Below are 25,754 nucleotides of genomic sequence, written 5' to 3'. Positions count from 1 at the left end.
GAAAGAGGAAGATGGTCGGTAGCCGGGAAAAGGAAGGAGGGGAGGGGGAGAGAAGGAGAGTGTAAAACAAAGACGCGGAGTGGGAAGATTCGCAAACGACTTTACAGAAAACTTTGGCTTAGCTGTCGTAATGAGAACCGCCAACCTCGGAGATACCTAGTATATATATGTATACAGCCACTTTTCTCTCCAGAAAATAGAGTGGTTCCTTTACATCACAAAGAAATACTCGACAATGCACGCGTGATCGTGCTAATTATTATATAATCTAATAATAATAATTTTTTTTTTCTTATTTTCTATGCAAGGTATCAAAGGATTCAAAAATTTAAAATAAAAAGGAAGAGATATACGTATATTTCTTCTTTCGTATTTTATTATATACATGTAGAATTGATATAAATACGAAATTAATTTAAATATTTTCGTATTGAAAAAATTTCACGAAAGAAATATCTCGCAAATATCAGAAAGCTTGACCGCGAAACGTAATAGCTGATGATCCTCTTGTAAAGAGATTGATCAGCGAGATACGTAAATCGCACGCTTTCGAACGCAAGCACGCGGAAGAACATCAAAGAACGAAATTGTTTCTGCGGCCGCATATACGGGTGTATGAATCACGAACAAATTCGCGGCGCCGTGTTATATGTATGGAATCAACTCGACGTGAGTTTACGAGAAACACGACAATGTAATTACCATTGCTCTTGACAGTCGCAGCTCATGCGACAGACTACACCGCATTACGTTGCACGCGTGCATCTTGGAGCGACGTTATAAAATAGGAAAGAGGAAGATGGTCGGTAGCCGGGAAAAGGAAGGAGGGGAGGGGGAGAGAAGGAGAGTGTAAAACAAAGACGCGGAGTGGGAAGATTCGCAAACGACTTTACAGAAAACTTTGGCTTAGCTGTCGTAATGAGAACCGCCAACCTCGGAGATACCTAGTATATATATGTATACAGCCACTTTTCTCTCCAGAAAATAGAGTGGTTCCTTTACATCACAAAGAAATACTCGACAATGCACGCGTGATCGTGCTAATTATTATATAATCTAATAATAATAATTTTTTTTTATTTTCTATGCAAGGTATCAAAGGATTCAAAAATTTAAAATAAAAAGGAAGAGATATACGTATATTTCTTCTTTCGTATTTTATTATATACATGTAGAATTGATATAAATACGAAATTAATTTAAATATTTTCGTATTGAAAAAATTTCACGAAAGAAATATCTCGCAAATATCAGAAAGCTTGACCGCGAAACGTAATAGCTGATGATCCTCTTGTAAAGAGATTGATCAGCGAGATACGTAAATCGCACGCTTTCGAACGCAAGCACGCGGAAGAACATCAAAGAACGAAATTGTTTCTGCGGCCGCATATACGGGTGTATGAATCACGAACAAATTCGCGGCGCCGTGTTATATGTATGGAATCAACTCGACGTGAGTTTACGAGAAACACGACAATGTAATTACCATTGCTCTTGACAGTCGCAGCTCATGCGACAGACTACACCGCATTACGTTGCACGCGTGCATCTTGGAGCGACGTTATAAAATAGCATATTATGAGAGAAAATATTCAGCTTATATTCGCTAGAATTGCTTCGTAAAATAAAATGTTTTAATAAAATGCGAAATGTATTTTTCGTTAAACAACGTTAATACCGTGTATCAGTAATGAGGATTAATTTGATTTATATCTCTTCACATTTCCGAATCGTAGATAAGATGTTTCTTTATATATATCTCTCTATTAATAGACACATTAATGTAACATTTTTATTTTATTTTATATTATCAAAAATTGTATGGTATTTTTCCTCTTTACTCAATTGTATGACATCAACTTTATAAGCTATTTTTATATTAAAAATTATTTTCTTGCGTATTTTATTTTGTTACATTCTTCCAAAAAATATTTCGAATAAATTAAATATTTCATCCAATAGACGTACACATTCCGGATAGACACACATTTCCCGCGCGATTGAATTATTACTTATTAATGAGATACATATTATGCTATTCGTGTTAATGGAATTTCGATCGTTTTGACATGAATTTATTTGAACATCGGCTGACGGCGACTACTGGCTGATAGGGGGAGAAATGGACGGGACCCGGCGAAAGCCATGAAGTAAATCCAAAATAAATCCTAAACGAATAGCGGGACATGGAGCGACGTCGAAGGATAAATGATTAATGATTCTCGCCCGACGGCGACGCGACGGGGTAAAAGCCGCGGCGCGTTATTCGCGAATAATGCTTTCGCGGAAGACATCGTAGTGTTAACTTTAACGGCCAATATGATATCCGCAGATGATAGAGATGCCAAGCGTATTGTGAATACGCGCGTATATATATATACGACATATATAATGACGATGGATCGAGAATGTAATGGAGCGCAATATACACAGCGTACATCAATATTTCTTCTGCATTCTTTATTTATTTATTTTTTCTATCCAATTATAGCTCAAGTAAGCACCAGAAAAATCTGGTATTATCTTGACCAATATGCAACGTTATAACACGATATTTTTACAACTGCCGTTGGGATTACTCGCGTACGCTAACAGTAAATAGAAAATTATCCAAATACTTTAAATTTTTTTCATATTTACGCGTATCCTCGCTCGCGCTCTATCGAGCGGGCTAGATCAAAGCGCGCTTCAATTTAGATTAAAATTTTAATTTAAAAACTTGCGAATTTCGTAAAAAAACGCGATGTCTCTCGCTTGTAAAGCATTTACCGCCACATCATCCGTACAGTGATGATACAAACATTTTCTTAAGAATTGTATGATTAACATATAATATGGGATCTTATTTTCCACCGAGTTCACGTTTCGCCGTTTGCAAATAGATAACGATTTTTATATATACAGATTGAAAGTAATTATATTTCTATACGAAAACTTTAAAGAAATGCGATATCATTTGACATTCTCAATAATGTTATGTCAATTTCGGGAAAATGCATACAAATAATAAGTTATAAATTTTAAACACGCTTAAAAATGTAGAATCTAAAAAATGTAGAGACACCGTTCTGTTTCATCCATTTACGCAATCATATCAATTTCACTGTCATATAATCGGTGGAAATATTAAATGTGAAAATAGCTTGGGAAAATTAATTTGCAAAAATTACAAAATGTGCGATGTTATTTCGAACTTGCAGTTTGTTTACGATTGATGTCGCGGTAAACTTGTTAAAGAATCTATTGACCAGGAAACGTAAATTTATAATGAAACGCTGTCTCGTTGCTTTTAATCGATCGATCGCGCGCATTCACCGAAAAAAGAAGGAAAGAGAGAAAAGTGTGTACCTTGCGCCTCCTTATATTGCACGATATAGTTGGTGATCGGTGCACTGGCGTGGTTCACGTCGCGATCGCTCGCAGGCGAGGACCAGGCCAGCAGAATCGACCGGCTACCCTGCTCGGCCACGTGGAGGTTACGTGGGAAATCTGGCGGCTCCTGCACCAGCAGGTGGATTGTTGCCTTGTCCTGACCGTAGGCGTTCGCGGCTACGCAGACGTAGTCGCCGCGGTCCATGTGGCTCGCCTGGACGATCCGCAGCTCGGTGGTGACGTGTCCCGATGCGTCCACCGTATTGTCCACCGCGTACCTGCACCCGGGGAAACCCTCGAGATGAGCGGTTGCGTGATTAATCGATACGCAAGACCGTCGGAGCAATTGCGAAATTTTCCAGATTTACTTTAAAGGTGTAAAGTTATATTTAAAAGTTAAATCTCATTCGCGCAGAAGGAGAAAACTCAAAATCAATTTTTTTGAGTCTATATTGATCTCAGTTTTTTTTTAGAATACCTCCACTTCTTTGAGATATATATTTAAAGATTCTATATTAAATACCGAAAAAGTTGTAAAAAAATTCCCATTCGGTTTCTAAATACCTAGTTAATTAACTCTACTGAAATATCTAAAATAAATTAATAATAAACTAATAAAAAAAATAGACTAAAAAAACATTAAAATAATTTATGAGATTTATTTTAAATATGAAATCATAGTCGAAAATAAATAATCTACTGAAATATCTAAAATAAATTAATAATAAACTAATAAAAAAATAGACTAAAAAAACATTAAAATAATTTATGAGATTTATTTTAAATATGAAATCATAGTCGAAAATAAATAATAACTGTTATTTCTTAGGTTGATTTTAAATACAAAATTGTGTCTAATAATTGATTTAAGTATTTTCGATGTAGAGAGTTAGAACGAAAATTCTCCACGTTATAAAATCAATTCTTCACATATGAAGTAGATATCTTTAAAGTCTATTTTAAATAGATCCAGTTCCAAATGTTTGCATCATTAAAGCGGGTAGCAAACTTGACTCATTTTAGCACACAATTTCGATGAATAGCGAAATTTATTTTCGCTTTGAACGTTTCGCAAATTAATGCGCGCAGATAACGTAGCGTCAAAATGACGCTTGCATCAAACGGTATATGCCGTTTCAAACCTGTGAGCTTTCACGCTACGTGCGCATAATTAATTTCGATACGAACCTAACGTCGTAATTAGGATCGATCTTGCTGTCACGAACACGCCAGCTAAGATCAAGAGGCGCGTCCCCCTCAGCCTCGCAGCGCAATATTACGCTCTCCCCTCTTCGCACCGATTCCTGTCTCGTCCTTACTGTCACCTGCGGGCCCGCTGTAGTGGAAATTTTTCATCAGAACGTTGCTGTACATAACGCGTCTCTTGCGACAGCACAATGCACATTAAATACGACACGATAATAAAATCAATTTCCGCGATAAAAGAAAAAAAAAAAAATTTCCCCGAAAAAAAAAAAAAAAAAAAAAAAAAGAGAAAAAACTCACCGATTTCGCTTTTTTTATAATTATAAACAAGCAATTCAATTTTGTATTTACGTCCAAATTGCAATAGCCAACCTACGGTGCTTTATTGGATGCGGGTTTATTTTGTAGCCAAAACGAAAAAAAAAAAGATCAATTATCGACGCATGATGTTATCCGGAATAATCGCGTGTGTACGCGCATGTACAGAGAAAGCTTTCATCCAGTGATGCGAAGCAATTATCCAGTGACGAATATTGTAGTATTACTATTGAATTTCTGGCGGGCCATGTGTGTGCGAATTCAAATTAACAAATTTATTAAATTCATAACTGTCGCATTACATATCACCGTTTACGTACTACATATCGTGTAATAACAAATTAAATTCCCGCCACTCTTTTCATTAAATTCCAAAAATAATTTCAGAGAGGGATAACGTTACATCCGTCGCAAGTGTAATGTTCCGTTGTATTCGAGAATATTTACAGGTCGAAATTTCTCGCGACGATGTCACGTGGTTAAGAAACCTGGTCTCGATCACGTCGGATTCGACGCGACTCCATCGAATCTATCCCGATCCGTATACCCGAATACCCGATCCGTATCCAGACGGCAGCGGTAACTCTACTCGGTTACGTGAATATTTTACCATGAACCGTTAGCCGAATGAGCTTGCTAAGGCCGGGCCCGATACCGTTGCTCGCCTGGCATAGATAGAATCCGCCGTGATCTCGCGATACCCGCGGGATCACCAAGGATCCGTTTCTGGCCACCCCGGCACCCTCCGTGCCGCCGTATCCGAGCTCCCTGTAGTCGCCTGTAGTTTCACCTGAACATGCAAGGATATATATCTTTACGTCCCCTCTGCATAATGCAGCCGTCTACGAATTATTACTCTAGGCTTTATACGAATCCTATTGACGAACTCTGACGTGTGAGTTACAAGCACACAAATTAAAACTCGACACAGCCGTGTCTTGCCAACGATATTTCGTATTTAATCTGTTTTTGAGAAAAGCGTTTCAAGTGGTGCGATAGATAAGATCTTTATGTAATTTCTGATAAACTTTACTTTAATAGAATTTTGACTCTCTGGAACGCAACTACCGAGATGCTTAATTTTCTGGAACTTTGGCGAAAAAAAAAAAAAAAACAACGTTCAGCTCTGCCGGAGGGAAAATTATTTCAGTTCGCAGCGTAAAGTATCACCTTGTTTTACGCCTATTATAAAACAGTATTACCCCCAACTTAAACTCTGAGAAATAACGCGGAGAAAGTTTCTTAAGCGCGAAGCGTTTTAAATGCATTTCTGAATACACGAACGTTTAAATGTCTTTAGAACGTAACGTGCTGGAAGCCGAATAGAGAAAGTATACAAAGTGCATGCTTGCAAACGCCTTTTTCCCTCTTCCCCTCTCCTCCCCACCCCTCGCACGTACATACTTTATTCGCTTATTCTATCTTTTCATAAATAAACGGCGAAACGAGTGGAAGATGTATCAGAGTATATACCGTCCATGTAACTGCAAACGGTAAAGATTTACTTCGCAGAAGAACTCCTACCGAGCAAGGTAAACCGAACGCTTTGAAAGCGTCGCTTTTGAGTAATCAGTCTTTTCGCGGGAGTCTCTTGTGAAAATTTATGTTTTATCAAAACTTACGGTAGCCGTGCAAAGAGAGAGCTCCAAACATTCTCGGCTGATGTAAATTGCATTTATTCAATCTAGCGGTACAAGTAACAGTATTACGCAAAGTTTAATAAAACCCCCCCGTTTAATAATAATCGTGTTGCATTAGTTTGCGTTTCCGCAATATATAGGTCGTAAACGCAGGACGTGAAACGTCTTTTTCTTTGATACGCCGTATCTTCTTTTTTTCGCGCTCAGTTTCGCCGCTATCTGCATGACGCGCATCGTTCGACAACCGATCGATGCTTCCCGACATCTTTTCCGATACGGTAATAAATGATGAAAGGCAAGAATATCCACGCAAAATTTGTTTTTCATTTTTTTTTTTTTTTTTGCGTTGTAGCTTTGAGATTTGTATTCCGATGCACGAAACGAGAAAAACTTTTATACAAATTAATATTCCAGCAACGAAACCGCTTAAAACATCAGAACATGTACAACTAGCTCGCCGAAAACTCTTTGCGGGTACAAGCGGGCAGTCGTTTGTTTGCCGCAGTCAATTAAAATCAACAAAAACATTCTCGAACTTGATAACAGTCTCATCACTTTGATATAACTGCATTGCGCCAAGGCAGACGCAAAGCGCTTTTTTCGAAATCTGACGTAGCCGCGGGCGGAAAATGATTGGCTGCGAGAATAAAATCAGGATAAACGGTGAAAAATGTAACTCCTGCGCCAAAGCGAGATCGGAATTGCGAGGGAAAATGGAGAAGAGACGGGAGAGAAAATCCCTCGCGAGGGGCACGCTACATCAAATCCATGATCAGCAAATTGATGAAACTAATTATACGGTTCTCTCTCCACGGGTAGAACTTATTTCTGACTACGACCGATATCTCTGCCAGTAGAGGGATCGACGATTCAGCGAAATTCATGATTGATTACAGTTCCCGGCGCGTTCTTTTTTTCCTCCGTCGATCTCCGTCGACCTCCGACTCCGCTCGCACAACTTTAATGAAAATTACATAATGTCCGCGCAAACAAAACTCTCGTCTAATGAATGTTAAGTACGGGAAGAAATTGTTAGAAAATGTAATAATACTCGCGTCGAATAAAACTGCGCTAAATTTGCGAGTCAAACGGAAGAAGGCGAAAATAATATCTACGCTCATATATGACGTTTCAAAATTGGCAATTCATATAGTATAGTCATAGTGATAGAAAAAAAAAATCATTATTTGATTAACTCTGCTTTTATTAAAACCAAAGTTATATGCTTAGAGATAATTTTTTAGGTGCGAAAATGTTCTCATTTCTCGCGCATCGAAGACGTAATACATCTCTCGTAAGCCTGGTGGAAAGAGAGAGAGAGAGAGAGAGATTTTCCTCGCATCAAGATCCCACCTTTAAGAAGTCGTGACTTACCGATAGATTGCTTCCAAGTCACAGTCGGAATGGGGAATCCTTCGGCCTGACAGGCGATGGAGACGCCGTGACCTACAACCGCGTTCTGGTCGATAGGTTCCACGGTCCACCTCGGTGGTACTAAAAATACGAACCAAATGGTTTAAAATCTTCCAGTCGCTAGAATTCGTATTCGCCAAAATCTTATCAGACACGCCCGCGTTTCCGTTGCCATTCATCTCAGAATTTGCAATAACGAATTATCCTACTCGCGAGCTACGTCGACACGAGTATCTGAGAGACAGAGCTCTATTAAAGTCAGTATTAACTGCTAAAATTATACGTATCTTGGCTCTATGTGTGAGTAAATATAAAATATTACAAGATTTATATATATTTTATAATTACAAACAATTGAGCTTGATGAAAATATGAACAATATATAATATATCAATATGTGTAATTCTCGCTTTATTACAAATCTATTATAAATTTTCATTTATTTTATTTGTAACATGTTGAGAGTAATACGTAATTTTATTTTGTAATTTTGTATTATTTCCTCGAGACGATATTATGTAAAACCATCAAACAGTATCGATTTCCCTTGCGTAGCTGAGTCGCGATTTTATCTGTTATTATTCCAATCTAAAAATATATGATATGGCAGGTTATTTACTTGAACAGTCATTCGCTATATATTCAAATATTCAACCGATATTGTATCACGATTTGAACGGCGACGAATACCGACGGCTATGGCAAAATTAATCTTTTCCTGGTGTGTTAATAATTATGTAACGCATGCATCTTTCTTCCAATTAGATTATATACTTACGCAAATTCTTTGCTGAAAATTGTAACAATGTTATACTACGAAATCCATTAAGGCTACAGCTAAATTACTTGAATTGACGATGTTATGTATATGTATAAATATGAAAAACAAATGTGAATGGATTTCTTTCTGTACTGAACTACTTTTAATCTCATTAAGAATCCAGGCAAGTCATATATGTATATCAAGGAAATAATAATTTAGTAGAATATACCAAAAATAAAATAGAACGTGCACATCACTGATACGGTAGAGGAAAATGATTACTAAACCTACATAAAAAACTAACTAAAAATTCTAAACAATCTATTAAATTAGAGTATATACGGTAAAAAGAGAAATATAAAACGAAATAAACATATTTTAACAAAAGACTGTCCGTCTAATACGTGAGAGTAGATTAGTATGAGAATCAAACTATAAATGTGTATCGGTCGAAAAAGTATAATACACATAATATAGTACGAATAGAGAACGTAATGTCATGCAAAAATGCAAAAATCGGTCATTATCATAAGGAACGTAACAACGCAAGCACCATTCCAAGTAAATAGAGCCGTTTAAGAGATGAATGTATAATATAAAATGCTTCCAAACAACGGACAACGACAAACGCAAACGATACCGTGACAACGTTACCGTATAATAATACGAAAATAGAAAAAGAGACACGTAGTATATAAGGGGAAGGTATCGTTTTTACATTCTTCCATCGTCATTCCAAGTCGCTCTCGCAAAAGAGGGGAAGGGGGGAAGGGAATTGTAACCAGAAACAGGTTAACTACGCGAATGCATGCTTATGCACACCCGTCATAGACAAATGTTGCATTACATTAGCACAACGTCTTGAATATATCAACTCGCTACGGATACTCTACCTAGTACATTCGCGAGAACGTCCTTTAAAAATCTGTAAACACGTGTTGATGATACCTCTACAAACGCTCAAAAAATGGAATTTCAATTTCAACATCGATCACGGCGATGCTGCTCGTGGAAAACGAAAGGGGGACGATAAGAGTCAAAAATACATTTTACATCAGGCCTTACCGGCACGTCGACACGATCCTGAAAAATGGGCCGTGTTACGTGTTCGTTAAAAATTATATAACGTCATTTATCGAAAAAAAAAAAAATTATATATCCCCCTCGTTAAAATTCACAAATAGAATCGTCCTGCCGCAGCAACAATCGTGAGAATCTACTTATTTCTCATGGAGACGAGCATGCAAAGAAGTAAAGTCGGCGATACATTTGTCGTGTACACGATTCCATGTCGTCATCCGCAAGCGAAGTATTCCCTGCTTGCGTGGTATGCTCATCTTCGACTTCTAACGATAAATAAAAATTCTATCAAGCTATCTTCAAAGACGAACGAAAGAAATATTGGGATATGGCGGCATCGTGCCAGGTAATTTCATATCGATTTTTCCTTTAATTCTGCCGCTTCGACTTTGCCTTTATGTGTTAAAAAAAAAAAAAAAAATTTTAGCAATTAGTGAGGCAAATTAATGGGTATTTTCGCTGGATTGCTTCCTTTGAATTCAAATGTCTTCAAACGCGTAAGTAGTATAATTCCAGCCAGATATAAATGGTACATCAAAGCACGCAAGTAGTACAAAATACGCTTGATACGGCCAAGTGAAAGTAGTATAATCAGACATAAGAAAGGCGTCCGAGAGTAAGTAGTACAAAATGTTTGTGATATGACGGAGTATCAGAAAAGATAGAACAAATATAAATGTACAATATTCATATAAAAATAGCATATATATATATATATATATATATTCAAGATATATGTACAATATATAGCCAAGTAGAAGTAACACGGAAATATCAGTGTATGTAAAATCGCACTGAAAGATATCCATACTGATCGTGGTGCAGTAACGATATTATAGTACTATGGAATTGAAAAGTGCAGTGCTCCATCGTACGATGAACACAAAGCAAACTTGCAAGCGCATTGCCTTCCATTTGGCAGACGAGGCGAATATTGGGAGGGGTTTAGGATGCGCTCTATAATATGACTGCAGTATCTTTTTCAGAGTATATGAATATACATATATAAGCGTAATGACTCGAGAAATTCAATTATGACTGTTGCAGACAAAATAGCAGACTTTAATCATGTCACGTATTCATTATTTTAAATGTCGAGTTCATAAAAAATTCGCAATTACGTCTTGAATTAATTCGTTAAATTTAATTCTTAAGCTTCTTATTTGACGGTTGTAATGCAAGATCCAATTACTATTATATTATCTACTTCTTTGATGTTTATTCTTGAAAAACTACAGCTTTGTAGATTCAACTTTCAATTTGTTATGCGCATACAGCCTTTGCGGAGGTTAAGGGATCGCATGCTGCTCTGAGAAAATTCTTTTGCCAAGCGACAGTTTTGCTGGAAAATCTTTAATGGCTTTTAGATGTCGAAAACCAAGGGATTCTGTTGCGTATTTTATATGCATTAGGAGCGGTCGCCATTCGTACCGTAATAATATATACGATCGTACCGTAGCAATGTGTATAGATTCATATGAATCTTTTAATATTCTGTAGAGTTTGAACCGAGATAGATAAATGTAAACCTTTCTCTGTTGTGTAAAACATTAGGAACGTAATCCGGCGAAACCCATTAACTATTAATCCTCCCGAGACTATTCTAGATATCGCGTTACGACTCAATTTTCTAATCAATCCTTTTCTGTTTTTTTTTTTAGGTCTTTAAGATAAGATAATAACACTAATAGATTCAATGGACAATTAGAATTGATTTTTTAAATTGTGTACACTTTACACCTCTTCGCATTCTAAAATGGCCGAGATAAATTTTCACTAAAATGTTCAATAATTGTATTACTCTCATAATAAAAAAAATTGGAACACATGAATTCCTATTTGAAAAATAAAAATGTCTATTCTTATGATATCTATATAAACCTGGTTTATGTATATAAAACTTTTTATATAAATAAAAGTTTTTATAAAGTATAAAAATATATATTTCTTTTCAACATGATTTATACGTTTTTTGAATTTTAAAACTTTATGCATGTAATTTATATTTTAGGATAAAACTTTATATTTTTCGCTAAAGAGTGAGGTAAATTTTTAAGATGAAGGATGATGCTTCACAAATTGGCGAAATCAGATACCAACGTATAAGATTACGATCCGGCGAATAGGGAGTCGTATCGCACGTCCCTCCTCGAGGGATATCATCAACGACCCGGGTAAGTCGTTCGAGTAACCAGGAAGACAGGAGAGCGGATTAAATAAAAAACGAAAACCGAATAAACCCTGCTCGACGTTTCTCCGAATTCCATCCTATACGATCTATATACCTATCTTATATTACATATATATATATATGTGCGTATACATGTAAGTGTATACACATCTATATACGCGAGAAAAATGATACAAAATTGCGAGAGAAAGAAAGAGAGATAGAAAGATAGATAGATAGATAGATAGAAAGAGGGAGAGAGAGAGAAAGAGAGAAATGGAAGAAAAGGATAGCGAAAAGGAGGGTTGTTATTTACGGACGCATTTATGTACACAGTTTTCTTACGGCTACCATGTCAGTTTTTTCAGGACACCAACCAGCGACTGAGAGGCTGGTCGAGTGCTCGGCCAGGCCAGCGATGTTGCTGATCTGGCACGTGTAGTTGCCGCTGTGACTAGCCCTGACGCTATTTATCGTCAGGATGCTGGAAAACGGCGGATAGTCGCTTATCTGTATGCCGTTGCTGGTCTCGACGGTGGCGACGGTCTGGACCGACGACACCGATGTACCGCCGTCGCTCGCCCTGACCTGAATCGGTTTCTCGTCCACCAACCACGTGATGTTGAACGGCTGGTCGCCCTGGCTCGTCGCACACATAAGCTGTGTCCGCTCCCCCTCCATCACACCGTTTTCGAAATAAAACGGCGAGATCCGCGGCGGAACTATAAACGTTACGTTTGTGACATGATAATAGGTATGTATGTACGTCTCTCTGGGTCTCTTGCACCAGCATTAACCGCACCTAAGCGCATCATCGATCCGAGGATTCGAGGATCCGATCTTTTGAACTCTTTGTCTCGTGACACCATCTGTCACGATTCTCGATTTGCGAAAAAAAAAGGACGGGTAATGCATGCAAGGGACGGACCGTAGTGATAGATCTCGCTCGCGTTACTCGTCATCTAATATTTTAACTATTAATTCGATCAGACAAGTCGAGCGAAACAAAATCACGCGGTTTTTTGCGCTTACGCACTACTTTCGCGCAGTCTATTTTTTCCGGCTGTTTGACACGCAACGACCCGTGCGCTGAACGAATCGTGAAATCCGATAACCCATCATTCGTTTTCATCTATCTCGCCGGACGATTACCTTCGAAGCGGAGAAAAGACAGGTGCGACGCGCAACGCGTGTGGTCGCCCGTTTCCTTCGCGCCGGCATGCATGGCAAGATCCGCGGAAAATTGCATGGCACACTGCCATAAATATTGTATGCTACATGCGTCGGCAGCCGCCGCGAATATAACTCGGAAAATGAACATTTACGAGCGAGCATAACTGTTAATGTCGGCCAATGTGTCTTTATACGAGGAGAGACTGGTCTGGCGAAGTTGGAAATAAGCTCGCGGCCGCGCCCTCCCGCGAGGGAAGGGAGGTCGGGAAGACGCGCGAAGAGAGAAGGAACCGTTAATAAGCCGTTTCACGCTGATATGCGTGAAAACTTTGTGTAGCACCTGCAGCCCCCCCTTCGAGAATAGATTCCCTCGCGGATGTACATCGCGGAGTTGGTTTTAAACGCGATTTCCTGGCCGGGCGAGATGCGCCATAACGACCGTACAACCGGCATGAAACATCTGCACGCATCTGCTCCCCTTCGAGGAGATACACCCCTCTTTCTCAATTGCGTATCGCAGACTTACTTACCGCGGGCCCTATCAAAACTTTTCAAATGCGGAATAAAAATTGAGGACCGCGAGAGATCTCCGGGTACGTCGAGGACGTAAAACGACGCAATCTGTTCATGTGACTGCATCTCTTTTTATTTTATTCTTTATTTTATTTTATCTCTTTCTTTATTATTTGATTTTGATGCATACAAAGATTAAATTCTTCTTTACCAGAAATTTTAGAGATCTCTCGCGTCGAACGCTTCTTGGATATACAAATATCACTACTGTCTCTATAATAATATCGTAACAATATAGTGATGGTGAAAACGATGTTACACAAAGTATATATATGATATACCTCGAGCTTAAACACATCATTATAAAAACTCTTTGCTACATTAATAAAATGATTACTTCGTCATGAAAAACGCCCAAAAACGTGATATACCATACAACACAATAATCAGTAACAAAGTATATAACGAGTCATTCGTAAAAAAAAATACCAAACGCCTTCTACGGGATCGTAGAAATGTCGTTAACAGCGATTTCCGTGTGTATGTAGAGTATATAATACTAGGAGAAATAGGCAAATTTATATAATATTCAGTCAAAACATTACGTATCTCTTGAATATCAATGCTGAACGATGCATATACATCTGTGCGAATAAGAAAACCAGTACGAACTTTACGATAGGTTTACGATCTCGCTGCGACATCGAGATTCCGACGAACGAAAATGTCTCTTGAGTTCCTTTTTACGTGAGAGCTCTTCGCCCCTTTCGCGCATCTTCTCGATGTCACAGACAATACCTTGTATCTAAATAATACATACTATAATAAGTATGTACGTATAAGCGGCTAATGCCATGGATGCCCAGCTTTCTATTTTATTTATATAATATTTGTTTTTTTTTTCTTGAAATATATATTTCATTTATCTAATATTTTCATAGAATTTTTTTCATATTTTTTATTGTACTTGCTTCTCGATAAAATATTGTCAGATTTAGATGCCTGAAAGCGAAAGAGATGTGATTTTGGGCAAGTACAGCTCCGGGCCGCTCATATGATGTTAATATGAGAATCAAAGGCATTGCCAAGAGAGTGTACAGTACGTACAATACACACAGGTATCGATAGTGGTTGCAGGAAAATTCGATCAAAGCGTGCAGATTGGCGTGCAAAGAGAACGGCGTGCAGGACGAGAAAGAGTGAAAGGACGAGAGAACGATATAAAATCGAGAGTAATCTGAGAAAGAAAAGCCGGCGACACGCTGAATCGGTGACATTACAGTGCGCGCCCCTATGGGGGATCTTCTCTCTTTTTTCAAGCCCTCGGAAAATCCCTTCTTCTTCGAAAGAAAATACGAATGCACCGATGCAGCGCGTCGCTGTACGTAGCGTGCGTCTTGGACTAGCGTGTAGCAAAAACGGCCGCGTCTCGGGATGATCTTAAATCATTCGAAGATCGAAGATCATTCGAGAGCGAACCGTAGTACCGGTCGACGCTCAAAAACAATGCCGGGCAACGACGACGTCCCGACGAAGATGTCCGGATGATCGCGCGAATAATTTCGCGACGTAATCGAGCGCTCCTCTCTCAAGGTGTGTGAAATAAAATTGATTACGGTTACGCATCTTCCTCTCCCGCGCGCAAAGTCGGACGCGTTGATTGATCGATCGTCGCGGCGCGGAGCAACAACGGCGTGTGTTTTCCTACGTGCCGATCAATCAGTTACTTTCCGTCGCCGCCATACCGGTCAACGAACTGGAAAATTGCCAGTCCAGTCCTATCACGACCCAGGCGGCTCGGCTCGCGAATCTCAATGACAAACCGCTCTCTTGCCGCCATCGACGCCGATCTTATTCCGCGTGGGAGAGACGTGGCGCGAATCAACCCCCATTTCCCCATCCTCCAGCCACCCTCCGCCCTCTCGTTCTCGTTGCCGTTCGACGTCGTCGTTGGCATTCCGATGAGCGGTGACCGGGTACCGTGTTCCGAAATACGATGCTGTACGATACTTGGCGTCGAGAGCCTCTCTCGATCGTGACAGAAGCGCGATAAGAAGATGAGGTAAAGGACGAGGTATAGCGATGGAAGAGAAGGAGAGAGATATATATTGAGCGAGATATTCCGGAACACGGTACGCGTACAACGACACCAACGGTGTGCGTTTACCGTTGACGTGAAGGAGTGCAGAATGAGCGACGGTTGCGGCGCCATTGGTCACGCGACAGGTGTACGTGCCATTGTGCGCGGGTGCGATCGTGCTAATGCTCAGGGCGCTGGTAAAAGCGTCATGTTTCCCAATGGTAATGCTCTTTCTCTGGGACGAGGGGGACGCTTCGTCATGCCCGGGGCCGGATGCGGTCATGGTAGCAGGGCCCCTCAGCTTAGGGGGGCCCACGTCCATCCCGGGACTGGCGGCCGGCGACCGACCGCGGCTGCCCGACGTCGGCGCATCCTGCGAGGCCGACGGCAACGTCCTGACCGTCTCTATCGGGACGTTATCTTTGAGCCATGTGAATGTCAGTGGTAGGTCGCCGGTCACGACTACGCACTGTACGCTAGTACGGTCCCCTACGTTTAAATCGCGAGCAAAACTGAAAGGCGTGATTTTAGGTGGCACTGAAAGAACAATACAGACAAAGGTGGCATTCCATCAAAGCAGTTCAGATCACTAGAGAATCACGCTGTTGTTGGGATATATTATGGAACGTGAGGAGGGAAGAGAAAGGTGTGCAGGTGCAGGTATATATAATATGGGGGATAAACGGTCGTAATCGTCGTAATCTCCCGCTCGCTGCCAGACGCGCCTTCTTGCAAGTGTGGGAGAAGCGATTTTTCAAGCGGCGCGTTCCAGCAGCACCGCCGGGATAAGGAGAAGCGACCTCGTTCGATACGGCATACGTCAAGAAAACGGAATCCGTGAGACGCGGAGTAGCGAGATTAATCGATCGCTCCTTTCCGTCTTCAACGGCGGAAATCAAGACCGTGCGCATCAGCCGGGAAGGAAACTGAGAAAATATTATGTCGGTATTCTCAGAAACGTAATAATTCCCATTCTTGCGTGATATTGATTCTCGTTCATTTCGCGCACGACTGAAAAATATTATATATGTTATATTTCATATTATTATGTGTTTTCTGCATAGAGTAAAGAAAACTTTTATTATTCAAACGAGAGATAAGTGCGATTAATGCGAACCCATTTAGACATGCGATATCGCGACGAGATACGCTTCTGGGAGACGTCTACAGATCGTTAGCATATTAAAAGAAAATAATGTGTGCGATTTTAAAGAAAGGCTATCGCAGTGATTTTCGATAGAATATTCAGCTTGCCGACGATCTCTCTATAACAAGCTTTATATTTATAAGAATAACACAAATTGTATAGGTACATGTTAAACAAACATGCGTAACTGAAAAATTCAGAGATCGAAAAGGAAGGAAATGGTTCCATATTTTCTTTTACGCGTACTATTATAATGTGTGTCTGCCCCCCTTTTTTTTTGTTATCCGGATCGCCGACAAATTTGACAGATTCGATCGTCGTTATATCGAAAGCCTTCTTATAAAGTACTTATGATTTAAATCTATACACATTTTAGGCATTACGGGGTATTACGAAATTAATATGCTATTACGCGCGTTGTAAAACAAGTTGTATCGTCTCCGTTATGTATATGCGCACACATAAACATAACGGAGAAAACATTAGGAAGGTCGAAAAACATTTTCCGGTAATACCCCGTGCGATATATCTGTAGTACGTCACGTCGTCGGTCCTATGTACATAGTTACGTTACGTACATACGTGTGTCAGCTGGATTTTTATGTACATAAGTACACGAGTACATAAAAATACACGGAATAGAACAGAGCAGTTAGGCGAGCGCGTGCAAAGGAGGAATGCTTGAGCGATGCAGTGAGGTGCTGTGCCCTGTGCATAGGTCATTTCCGGACACGTCTTCTATACGCGCGGCATACGCCCGCACGCATACATATAGCCGACAAATGTCGCCGGAAATCACGCGCGTTTGCCCTCTTTTGGGGAGAATGATGTGAGAATCGCGAGTGTGCGAAAAGAAACGACAATATCGCGAGTCGCACAAAAATATTTCATTTTTTTTTTTTCTTTTTATTTCAAATACATTTCTCGACGATAATTTGATATAATTCTTGTGTAACTTGCTATTTGACTAATATTTCGCATACTTCGAAATATTAATACGATATTTGATTATTGATATGGAAAATTGAACGCGGGAAACAATCGATTAACGAATGCGCGAAGCAATTTGATCTGAAATTGCGCGATTTCCGCAGGCATCGTATGTATATTATATATGTACATGTGCACATACACATGCGCGCGCGCGTTACATCACACAGTGAAACATATATAAAATAGTCCCTTTCAAGAAAGGTCTCATACGATTTTCGGAGAAGCTTTTCTGTTAGAATCCAGGGCGAGGCGGGATTGCAAAAACTGCATAGAAACCTAAACAGTACAGCTTTCCCATTTTTCCTTTTTTTTTTTCGACAATGAAACGTGATTGTCGAACGATATAGAAATAAATGATCAATCAAAACCGAAAAGCTATTCTCCCCCCATCATCTTCCAACGTAAAAATAAAATATATTCTCCGTCGAAATATATATTCCATCGATATAATGCAAAACTATTTGTCTCTATTATAATGTTTTTATGCAGCCCGCATCAAACACAGTTGCATTCGCGAGCGATCGACAAATCGATACGAGCCTCGTGTGAAAAGCACGACATATTCCGAGGAACGGTGCGCAATGCGCGATAAAGTAAAGATTCGGGAGTCCGATGTTGTCTCGCGCTAATTAATCCTGTCCAATGTCAAACAACGCACCATATAGAGTTTGCTTGATGAACCTAATAGAAACATTATGTAAAGATAAATTCGGCTCTGCCGCGCGTCAAACGCGCACACCGGACACCGTTATGTATATAAACGGGCTGCAATTAATACAGTTTGACGAAGGGGACGGGCAATGGATAGTTAATACATTGTTCGACAAAGGGAGAATACATATTAGTGTGATATCCATGATATCCATAATCGCGCTTCGATAGTGCGGGAGTAAATTGCAAAAAGCGGCTAAACAATTCAATGTCAGATTTCACGTGAAATTTTGTGCGAAATTTTTGTCCAAGGATTACATCGATTTTGCAGACGCGACGTTGATTTAAATTTTTAAGAGAGATACTTTCACGTAAAAATATGTGCTACATATTTCACATACGTTATTATATCATATAAAAATTGTGTCAATTAAATATGTTCGCATAATATGATGTAAACTGTAAGAATATATATATTGCATTAAAAGTGCTGTATCAAAAATATTATCTCGGTGACACGCGCGACTGAATATCTTTTTTTTTTTCTGTTTAACAAGAAAAGCGAGATGGCGCTTTATTGTACGAGCACGTTATGTAAAGATAAATTCGGCTCTGCCGCGCGTCAAACGCGCACACCGGACACCGTTATGTATATAAACGGGCTGCAATTAATACAGTTTGACGAAGGGGACGGGCAATGGATAGTTAATACATTGTTCGACAAAGGGAGAATACATATTAGTGTGATATCCATGATATCCATAATCGCGCTTCGATAGTGCGGGAGTAAATTGCAAAAAGCGGCTAAACAATTCAATGTCAGATTTCACGTGAAATTTTGTGCGAAATTTTTGTCCAAGGATTACATCGATTTTGCAGACGCGACGTTGATTTAAATTTTTAAGAGAGATACTTTCACGTAAAAATATGTGCTACATATTTCACATACGTTATTATATCATATAAAAATTGTGTCAATTAAATATGTTCGCATAATATGATGTAAACTGTAAGAATATATATATTGCATTAAAAGTGCTGTATCAAAAATATTATCTCGGTGACACGCGCGACTGAATATCTTTTTTTTTTCTAGTTTAACAGGAAAGCGAGATGGCGCTTTATTGTACGAGCACGCGTGCATAGCTATCTCTTCATTTTCAAATATTAATTTCACGAATACTTTGAATTCCGGTATTCATATTACGGGAAATTATGTAGAAACTATTGGCTATGTATTTACTTACCTAAAACGCGTACTTCAACCGAGCGATGCGATGTAAAATTATGTTTGTTTCTGGCAGTGCATGTGTACGTGCCTTCATCGGCACTGCGTTGTACAGTATCGATAAACAGCGTGCCGTTGGCGACTCTTTGTCTCATATTGGTAGGCAGTTTTACGTCCCCTGATAACAAAGCATTCAGCGTCGTTACATTTAAACGAAAGCTCTCCTCTACGCATTCGAGAATATTCGAGATATTCAATAATATAATATATGATAATATGATATATGCTTCCTATTCCGCGAAAGGCGCAAATATTTTGCATCTTCAACGTTCCAATTAACTCTTAATCGCATAAGCAAATTTCCAAACATAAACAAATAAAATAAACTTGTCAAACTTTGCAACGCGTCGCATAATTTGTTGATTACGAGCGTAAATAAGGATTATCAATCAATGCTGAAATCGACGAGAGATTTTAATGTACCTTTCTTCCACAATGGAAAAATATTGAATACCCAAACGAACGTGAAATTCCCGTTACTCGGTCGAGAGGATTAACAAAAATGACACACGATGCTTACCTTTCTCCCACACTATCGATTCAATAGGATAACCGGCTACAGGGCACTTGATATATAGTTGCTTCCCGGCGACCGCTGAAACGGGCGACATCGGTCTGACGTATGGCAATCCTGAGATTAGAAAGCAATAAAGGTCGTTACACTACGGTTCACTCGCAAAATAGCATAAAGTTATAAATTACACAATAAATCCAATTTTAGTTTCTCGACTTTGTGAAATTATAAAGAATGTAAAAAGCATCACGTAGAACTAATTCTTAATACATCTCCGAATTTAATATTTCTCTAAAAACTCTACATTTTTATATTACAGTAATTTAGAATTATCTCGACATGCGGCAGAGACACTTTTATAATTCAGAAGCATTCTAAAGCAGTATTCTAATAGTAGAAACTGCTCTCGAAACTGATAACTATTGTAGAGCGTTTGTATTATGATAATTAATGTATAACTTTGAATGCAAAGTTGTGGAGAATATAATTCTAACGAAAAAGAATGTAACGAAAATCGCAACGGATGCAGAAGAATCAAATTTCATATACGAAAATTATTTAACTTTATTTCTTTAGAAATTATTATTTTTTATTTTGAGAAAATAATATTGATTTAAAAAATATTATTTTAGCATTACACAAAAGATCTCAATTTCCTTCCAATGTCCAGGTCTCTCTTAATGTAACAAGAGAGAAGAGTAGTTTATTACTTTCATAAGTTTCAATATTTCAATTTATGAAACGTTAAAATATTATAAAACCAATTAATTCAGAATTATTACTTTTATCCGTTAGCATACCGAAAAGAGATATATGTTCGTAAATTACTTTATATTCAATATGATATATCGAGAAATTATTTAGCTAGCAAAGATGGCGAGACGCGAGCGTAAATTATGGTAACTTTGACAGAGTTGTAGGGACGGTAGTATAAACGTACCTAATTACGGGAAAACGTATTTACGACCGCGTTGACGCGACTTTCGCGCTGACTCACCGTAAATATTGAGCCTCGCCGAGTGCCTCGCCTCGCCGGCGCGGCTGCCGGCGATGCATTCGTACTCGCCGCCGTCTTCTGGCTTCACGCTCGTGATATTAACGTGGGATATTACATCCCCGTACACAGTCACGTATTGGCCAATCAAGAGCTTGTCGTTTTGTGGAAGCGGAAATCCATCCAGCAGCCAGGAAATTTGCGGCGTGGGATTACCCGCGGCGCTGCATTTCAGGGAAACCGATGGACCGGGCTGCATTGTCTGTTCGATAAACCTGTAGACCAGCTGCGGCGCGATCTCTGTTAACAGACGTTATGGGCGAGATTACGCATACCCCAAAGTTTCCAAATGTTACCTCTATCACCCCTTCCCTTCCCCTCTACCCCTTTTCCGCTGCCCACCGTCGGCCGTCCCCCATTCCTCTATATCTACTCTACAGCTGCATCTATTTCCCCGCTTTTTTCTTTTATTACTCTCTCTCTCTCTCTCTCTTTTATACGTATGTTCGTCGAATCGATTGTCGAACGTGAAAGCGGACCATGTGAATTTAAGTTGGTGACCTGACGATATCTCTCTCATCGATTCGTAGAGCCATTTAAAAATAATCTAGATGAAAAACTATGTCAATTGTCCTCGCGCAATCATCGACCCAGTCAGGTTATTTAAAAAAATATCTAAATAAAGAAAAAAATTCGCAATATGGATGACAATATCTCGTTGACTAGAAAAGTTAAAAATAAAAAAGTAATATCACCTCGAATAATTAAATTGTGAAAAAAATAAAACACGAAAATTGCATATTGTTAAAGATTATCGCGTGCGAATGAATCGAATAGAAAAAAGAAAATATGCATGTAAATATTGAGGAAAATATGTAAACTTTCGTTTTGCCAACTTCCAAAATGGCGTGATGATAAATTCGTAAACTTTATAACTTTATATAATATATATCCGCCAGATAATAATGTCAACTTTGCTGCGCAAAAGTTTTCGTATTCATCCGCGAAGATGATCTCTTTATCGCTATCGGCGTTATTGATATCGATATTGATGAATATTTATGATAAAGCCGATATATTTCGCAGCTTTTTTACGATGACGCCATATACACGAGGGACGTGCAACTCGCACAGGATGCAATACATTCCTTCCTTCCTACTTATCCTAATTATAATTTTTATCAGGAAACGCGCGGGAAAAAGCCGCGCAATTTATTCTGTGCGAATTAACTCCATAGTTAAAAGTTGAAAACTCGCTCGGTGCAAACATCGAGCTTGAAATTTGCCCGATGTATAATTAAAAAGGGCTACGCAGCCTATTAGTAAATTAACAATTAGGCCGACTAATTATTCTGTCCCGCAATTCCGCACTTTTGGCACGAGCGAGAAGAAATCTTACGTCGCGCATTTCTCAACGTCGTAAACTAAGACCGTGGTGCTTTAAGGGCGCAAGTATCAATATATATGCTATTGCGGAGACAATAAAAACATCACGTCGTAAATAAGAATTACATAAAATTCTAATAACATTAAAGTACTAACTATTCTCCAGAACGTCTGGGGAATCGTCGATATTGTGTAAACGCAACTGATACAATAACCCTTTATCAATAACAGAAGAGAGAATATTAATTGCGTTTGCACAGTATCTGCGATATACGATTTTAAATAATGTAATATTATTAATTTATTACATATGCCAGATGAAATTTTTTAAATAATGTATGTCTATTATATATGATCGTAGAAATTTTTATTACATCCGTTATAAAATTCCGCATTCAAAATAATTCAATGCTAAAAAATCGAAAAAAATGACATTTGTTCACTCTTCCCCTCCCCAACACGTATAACTATGAAGGTTAATATAATTCGTTCGCGCTCTAACTAATATTAATTGGCGTTGTGCCGGCACTGTTTTCTCGAAATTTCAGGAAACAACTCGCGGTACCGGTGGAAACGCGAAACAGTCACGCTTGTTTGTACGAAAATTTCTCGCTAAAACGCAACGGGATCGTATTTTAGAGTATAAAATCCGTTATATGAAATGCCAAAATGCGCTTTGGAGAAATGACAAGCGATAAAACGTAATTTGCACGAGTGATATATCCTTCCGCGAGGTTGCACGTGAACTACGGGTTCTCCCGTGTGCATAGCAAAGCAAATCTCGGAATGAGAATTACATTAAAATAATCATAACGCAAGATATGATGCGTTTGTATAATTTCAACCGGAGGAACCGCTGGTAAATTCGCGAATTCGTCGACGTGCCGCCAACATCCGAGAGCTTTCATCTTCCGACATACCTATGACGTAGACATAAATAGACGTAGTCGCGTAGCGTCCCGAAACCACGCGCGGCCAGCATGCAAAGCATCGGCAAAACCGCAGAAATCTCGTTAGCGTATGCAAATCCGGCGAGTGATAGTAGTAGTGGGTACTAACTATCCTATCGTGCCGCGGGCGATCCCAGCCTAATGTACACTCTATGCCCTGCAGCTTAGAAATCAAGAGACGGGAAGAATCCTAATGATAAGGTAATAGGCACCCGGCCCCGGACTTAGACGACGTAAATTACTAATTTTCTATCCGTCGTCGCGTAACCGGGACGACGACGGCTTCATCACCAAATATGAATAGCGATTACGCGACGTTGTTGATGTAACGCAGACGTCGGTGCATAATAACATCGCGCGATGTAATTATCCCTGCTACATTTTTCTATCGTATTAAAAATTCACGCAAATAACGTAACGTTACATAACTTTTGATAACAGATTGTGATTCACTTGAAAAATTAATTATTTTTTTAAATTTTTGTTAAATGTAAAAAAGTTCTTGTCAGAGAAACGCTTTTGCTTAAAAAAAAAACTTAACGTTAAAGTTATTTAAGAGTCAGGAAAAAATGAGTTAAAAGAAAGAGAGAAAGAAAGAAATAATAAGTAATTTAGCTCGCAATCCTCTCTTTCTCTCTCTTTCTGAACTCGGATCATGATGGAAAAAAAAGCAAGCTCTATACGGTTTCTTGTTTCCGACACACCTCGAGAATGGTATCCAAGGGAGGCTATAAGCGATTTTGAAAGAAAATTTAAAGTTTCAAAGGTCATAAAAGTTACCAAATGCCGGAGCTATATAAAGGTTAATGGCAACGAAAACCCGTACAAACTTCCAGAAATGTACAAATCGCTCGTAAGAACGAGCACGAAACTCAGCACGTTCTCTCTTGCCAGCAGCAATATCCTCGAGAAGAAAGTGATATAAAAGCTCATGACTGAGGACCAACATGGAAATTACATTTCGAAATTTAATTAAAAATAATACGTTTTGCGATACGAAAAAAATATCGTATATACAATTAATAATATTTTTTATATGACGGCCTTTAGTAATAAATAGCATAATCTAGATTCTAATAATAAAAGTGTACAATATATGAACGTAGAGATGCTGTAAACCAAAATCGTAAACGCTCTTATTTTTCACGGAAAATTTCACGAGAGAGGCCAACTCTTTTTTTTTTTTTTTTTTTTTTTTTTTTTTTTTTTTTTTTTTTTTTTTTTTTTTTTTTTTTTTTTTTTTTTTTTTTTTTTTTTTTTTTTTTTTTTTTTTTTTTTTTTTTTTTTTTTTTTTTTTTTTTTTTTTACATGAAACACTGCGCTCTCTAAGTTACTGGACGTGTTCCGCGTGTCATATGTTACCCATGTGGTTCATCCAATAGTTGGCCGCGATGTTATTCAGGTATGTGAAACGTATATCGTAAATCGCTTTTATTATATTCCGGGGCAAATTCGCGAGTCGTGCGGTTGTCCATCGGACATTGATGCGCGACGGTGGAGTTCTCATACGAGGTTTGGCGCACGGGAGAGCAAACGAGGCCATTTTCGTACAAAAATGGCACGTATCCCGCGGCGAAACGATGGAAAATACGTTACGAGGGAACGTTGCGCAAACAGGCAAACCCCCCTTTAACCCTCTCCCTCCTCTCACGCACATGCATCGAGTTCCGTAGTTGGTAACCAACATTTTCAAACTACGGCGAACCAAGTTTCTGATCAAGTTCGCCGAACACCCGATTCCTCGAACTCCTTATTACGTAATAAAATCGATCTACCCTAAGAATTGTTAAACGTATATCTCGATCGCTCTTTAAACAACGTTCTCGATTCCATTTACTTACACGACGATCATAATTCATCGCTAAACTTTCTGTCGAATACAGCTTTGCGGTTATAATTTTAGAAAAAAATAAGATCCAAGATATTTTGGTATAATTCAGCTGGATTAAGCTTTGGAAACAATTGTTAGAGAAGAAGAGAGATAATGCGATTGGCATACAATTGCTCCATTGCCGTGAACGAAATTTGGCCAGAGTTAATCGAAACCGAGACCACGATTATCGTTCCGCAAATGGGTGCACGCTCCGCAAAGCGCAATCGGAA

The 25,754-nt window shown here is 38.9% G+C and overlaps 1 protein-coding gene across 1 annotated transcript in view; it reads right to left on the bottom strand.

Annotated features, from left to right (window-relative positions):
• LOC115242523 (Down syndrome cell adhesion molecule-like protein Dscam2) overlaps positions 1 to 25,754 on the bottom strand; it is a 79,865-nt gene that overhangs the window by 13,403 nt on the left and 40,708 nt on the right. The window contains exons 9-16 of the mRNA XM_029818895.1: positions 21,319 to 21,615; positions 20,328 to 20,438; positions 19,767 to 19,925; positions 12,340 to 12,684; positions 7,911 to 8,030; positions 5,507 to 5,686; positions 4,561 to 4,708; positions 3,349 to 3,650 (exon numbers count right to left, since the gene is read on the bottom strand). Coding sequence (XP_029674755.1) covers positions 3,349 to 3,650; positions 4,561 to 4,708; positions 5,507 to 5,686; positions 7,911 to 8,030; positions 12,340 to 12,684; positions 19,767 to 19,925; positions 20,328 to 20,438; positions 21,319 to 21,615 — 1,662 coding nt within the window. The remainder of the gene's footprint in view (positions 1 to 3,348; positions 3,651 to 4,560; positions 4,709 to 5,506; positions 5,687 to 7,910; positions 8,031 to 12,339; positions 12,685 to 19,766; positions 19,926 to 20,327; positions 20,439 to 21,318; positions 21,616 to 25,754) is intronic.

The sequence above is a fragment of the Formica exsecta genome, unplaced genomic scaffold (assembly GCF_003651465.1).
Source record: "Formica exsecta isolate Colony F162 unplaced genomic scaffold, ASM365146v1 scaffold60, whole genome shotgun sequence".
Lineage (NCBI taxonomy): Eukaryota > Metazoa > Arthropoda > Insecta > Hymenoptera > Formicidae > Formica > Formica exsecta.
This window is presented reverse-complemented; position numbering and strand designations above follow the sequence as displayed.